Raw genomic sequence first — 5,060 nt, 5'->3', positions numbered from 1 at the left:
GTTTTATGTCTAGCTAAAAAAAAAAAAATTACCTTGTATATCGTATCATTAGGGTTTTTTTTTCATTAATTAATTTATTTTAATTCATTTCAAAAATCAAGAAAATTATTTTGCTTGCAGTTAAGCTTATATTTCAATATTCGTTTTGATAATTTGATTGAACGAGTGCAGAGTCTGCAGACTGCAGTAGGCATGTACAAAAGTGCGGCTATTTTGGACTGAGTTTGGTATGGACAGAAACGGCATGTCATTTAGTATTGGTTTTCGTTTTGAACATGAATACTCTACCAAATTGGCAACTTCATACAAATTTAAAGGACAAATAAATAAATATGTCAAAAAAAAATTATTTGGTTCAGTACAGCAATCGTACCATTACTGATTGATACCACTTTTTGACATGTAACCAGCTTGCTGTGATGGGTAATTCGGTAATGGTACAATAAATAGTTTTGCAGCTGATGAGGTTGGTTGGGGGCACTTGAACCGGTGAAAAAAACCCAACCAAGAACGAAACCGGTTCAAATCATAATTGACTTTGTTGGTAAAACAACCATAATATTAAAAAACCTAACAGAATCGATTATGGTTTGATTCAGTTTGGTTCTCAGTTTTGACACTTAAAAAAACCAAACAGACTGGTTATTAAGAACATGTAATCATTGACCTGCTTTTCAATCACAAACCTATGTTTGAAATTTGATGGTTATGCATGGTTAAGGAGGTGACCTATCTGAACCGAACCGTTTCCATTCTTAATGTTGGTGATGTGCAACTACTGGTCTCAAGAGTTTAATTTGCAGAAAAAAGCGAGTGAAAAATGCTTATCAAGCTTACAGTTCACTATCATGAGCGTCATTCATGACATAGAACCCATTTCCCCGTTTAACAACCATCGGACCATCCCCTTTTCTACCTTTCGTTTTCTCCTTTGCGGCCAACAACCCCTTTTGATTGTTATCTCAGTTTATCTTCATCTGTTCGGTCTGCCATGCTCCATTACTGTTTGGACTTCCATCCTTTCCTCAGCAGTATTTTGGTTCAATAACTTTTGGATCCGTGTTGGGTTTTTAGCCACACAATTTCAATACAAAATCTCAAGATTTTGCCAAGCAAGCATGGATCAATACAAAGAAAGTTTCTGGCGACTTTCCCGTCAAAAGGATAACTAATAGGGTTACGTTTTGCGCTCTCAGATTTGAGAACAATTGCAATATTTATACAAAATCTTTAAAATATTTCAATCTCATACATAAACTTATATTTTAGTTGTAATTTCATACATAGGTTAAAAAATATGTTAAGTTAGCCGTCATGTGATGATGTGATAACCGTGGATTCCACATTTGTGTTGACGTGACTGCCAATTTATGCCAGCTGGCCAAACAACTAATAAAATATATTTGACTATCAAAAATATTAGTTGTTTAGTCATATGCCACAAGTTGGCAGCCACGTCAATCTCAAGTTTGTATATGAGATTAAAATGTTTTAAAGATGTATGAGGTTGCGATTCCAGCTAAACCTAGGAGTGCAAAACGTAAGTTACCCAAACAAATATTAGGGACGCATTTCAAAAATACACCAATGCCTAACCAAAATCACAGGGATCAGGAATGCAGTAGCTGCTCATTCATATATAGAGGGTTGCAAACAAAACCGAACTACAGGTTGAAGTCATCATCAGAGAGGTACATGACAGAAACTTGATCGTGTTTTTATCATTAGCCAAGGAAACAATAACGTCGATACATCGGAACCGATTTAAGATTGCAATTGCAGTCCTACTGAACTGAAAACCGGTCTAGAGATGCTGCTGTGGTGTTAAACTTCATTCTAGTGAGCACATGTACGGAAGACATAAAAAATCTATTAAGCATAAATTGTGTTATAACAGAAGAAACCCTCTGCCTCCCGGTGGCTTAAGCACTGACTATGATAAAAAAATAATGAGCCTCTGGGCATGGGGGACTATCATACTGAATTCAATCATATTGCGGACTGCATTACACAGAAGCTCATAAACGCTTTGTTTAATGGGGAAAAATGTCAAACCTCATGCCCTTTGTCCATATGAGTTTTCAAGTACTCGAACTCCTGGTCCATATATCAAACGACATCGCTCATTAAATGAACCAACAAGCTTAGAGACCACCTCCTTGAAGAATACCGATGCCACCTGGGACAAGAATCATTGCCACATCACAAATATTAATCGAGTTCATCATGATTTAAATTCCCATCTTCAAACTTTAGACAATGAAGAATTCAGGATAGTTTATGTGGTTACTGAATAACTGCCACGGAAGAAAGTCTAATACTGAATAAAGAACCTTACCTGTCGGTAAAGTGGCGACTGGAATTTAAAATCCACCAAGAAATAAAGGCTGCAAGATCCTGGAACTGGCCCCGGATTGAATTCCCAGATGTTTATGAGATGATCGAAAAGGGAACTATTTGATACAGTTGACTGGAATTAAAACAGAAATAGAGACTGTTAAAAACCGAACTTTCAAAAATAAAACCAAAGCAAAACTAACAAAGCAAAGAAACAAATTCAGGGTATATTCAGTAAGAACCACTTAAAATAGTAGTTTGAAAAATCACATCAACAAACGATACCAAGATATTAGTGAAAAACTAAATTAGCCATCCAACGACTTACAAAAGTGACAGACTGACAGTGCTGAGGTTTTTCTTTTCATCCATCAACAGTGATCTATTGTTGCTCTTGCTTGTCATGTTTAAGCCAAACGCACAAACATAATTTTAGGAAGAATTCAATCAAAATTTTGTATCCCAATAAGCATGCAAAATCTGGTACATGCCATGCCAATCCTAAGCACACCATCAACTTCAAAACTCCAAGTGTGTGATTTCAGCAGGTACATTGGTCAGTTTCTCTCACACTCACTACTACAAAAACCCACAATGTCTCCAAGCTCCAAAGTGTATAGCAACATAACACAAATATTTTGTTTTTGTTTTTGAGGATAGAGTAACAAGTTACAAAATAACTTTTTGATGAATTATAGTATAAACTAACATCATCTCCCAATGTTCTAAAACGCAAGTGAAACTCCTTCAACATAATCCAAAAAAACCCTCGGAAACCTCAGTGAAACCTAATGTCTGTGACGCAAAGGCAGCTAAAAACAAAACAGTGTTCAGGTATTCTCTGGTAGCTCACATATAAGTCTCAGGTATTTTGTTAACAGAGTTAAGAAAATCAGAGTATATCACCAGGGAACTACTACAATATTATTGATCAACTATCAGCGAGCAGAAAAGTTAACAAATGGATGGTAATAGAAACATACAGAAAGAATCATGGCAAGCTTGAAGAAAAATGATTACCTTTATACGCTTTGGTCTCTCTAATTCGACATGGGAAGTGTAACTTTCAACAAGAAATTTAAACCCAATCTCGAGCTCAGCATCAAATGATCCATCCGGATAGGCTTTAATTATGTCAGACCGCTGACACCAGGGAACGAAACCATGATACAAGTCTACCGCAGCAACCACATTGTATAACTGCTCCGGAGAATACCTAGATTCCAAAAATGCATCAGCCCATGTCTATCTCACATAGCAATCAAATGAGGGATACATCAAAACGATACAAAAATGAAATTCGGCATTCAAGACGAAGTCTTGCATGGCTGGTAATCAATTGGGTCATTAATTTATACAATGTCAAATAGCATAATGCCAGAATACATATCAAGAGCTCCATTGCCATTGAACTAAACAGAAATTCTAAATACAAGTAAAATCGTATAAAAGCAGCTAACATAGGGGATGATCAGAAAATCAGAAAATTATGAAATTGAAGAAAAATTACCCCATTACGCGCCTCTCCTCATAAACTTTGGATAACACACCGCCTTCTTCGCCGTCGCCGCAGCCGAGAAATTGCCTCCGTGACCTGTAATTGAAATCCATCTGGGAATCGGTGGTCCATTTGTGGACCGATGATGACGGGGTTTCTATGCCCACAATGCTACTAAAGCATCGAATCGGGTCCAATTTCCGGCTGGACCGGACCAGATGCCTGGGACCGATTCTGCGAGAGAGCAAGGACCCCACCGCCTTCGAGGTCGTACTCGACCAGAACGGCGGCATTGTGAGGTTCTGCGATCGGGAAACCCTAATTGCGATGGAACGCGATCGAATTGACAGGGAGATTGAAAGCCCCAAATGTTTGGAAAGTTTTCTTTTTTTGGTAACAAATGTTTGGAAAGTTTGAGGGACTTGGATCGTCTACCCTCTCATTACGGTGTCTTTCTCGTGCGCTCCTGTTTGTGTGGTCACGGTTAAGCCACGTCAACATTTTATATTACTATTTTTTTTTTTATTATTTTTATAAAAAAATAATATAAAATATTGACATGGTGTAACCGTGATCACACAAAACAGAAGGATACGGAAAATGCACCGAAATGGAAGGGCAGACCATCCAAATCCAAGTTTGAGACGTAAAAGCTGAGGAATTTACGTGAGAGGTATACGATAGTCTCAGAAGCCAAGGGATTAGACTTGACAGTGGACCAAAAATAAGAACGATCCGTATGCCTTTACGGATTTTAGGTTGACGTGTCCATATTTTAGTCTATTTTAATTACGGAAGGGGTCGAAGGAGACTGATATAATGTCACAGCCCAGCACTATCAAGTACGGCACGTTTTGTGTTCGGTTTCTGATAGTTGTGAATCGGACGATAGAGATTGAAATGGTTTTTAAGTTTTTTTTGAATCCTAAAATGATGGACTATCATAATGAAACTATCAGTTAGCCTCTTAAAAAAAACATATAAAATATATTTTACATTTCACAATAGAGTTTATGTTTGAACTTAACAATGAATTCAATTAATATGTAAACACAATATTAATAGCAGGATTAAAGAACTTGCATGTTTATCGTTTGTCATATTTTGTGACTCCAAAAAGTAGGTAATCATTCCTACTCCACTCTCAATACAAAACATGGGCAGCTTACGCATGAACTTCCTAATTCCTACCAAAAACGCAGCCTCCATCAAGCCTCCACCAAGT

At 37.2% G+C, this 5,060-nt stretch overlaps 1 protein-coding gene across 1 annotated transcript; it reads right to left on the bottom strand.

Annotated features, from left to right (window-relative positions):
- Positions 1-1,610: 1,610 nt before the first annotated feature.
- Positions 1,611-4,533, bottom strand: LOC103431305 (uncharacterized). Its single transcript, XM_070814758.1, has 4 exons — positions 3,848-4,533; positions 3,358-3,553; positions 2,339-2,470; positions 1,611-2,179 (listed from the first exon to the last, which is right to left on the bottom strand). Exons 1-4 carry the CDS (start codon positions 4,126-4,128, stop codon positions 2,057-2,059), a joined length of 732 nt encoding a protein of 243 aa, XP_070670859.1. The 5' UTR covers positions 4,129-4,533; the 3' UTR covers positions 1,611-2,056.
- Positions 4,534-5,060: the final 527 nt, after the last annotated feature.

Source organism: Malus domestica, chromosome 15 (assembly GCF_042453785.1).
Source record: "Malus domestica chromosome 15, GDT2T_hap1".
Classification (NCBI taxonomy): Eukaryota; Viridiplantae; Streptophyta; class Magnoliopsida; order Rosales; family Rosaceae; genus Malus; species Malus domestica.
This window is presented reverse-complemented; position numbering and strand designations above follow the sequence as displayed.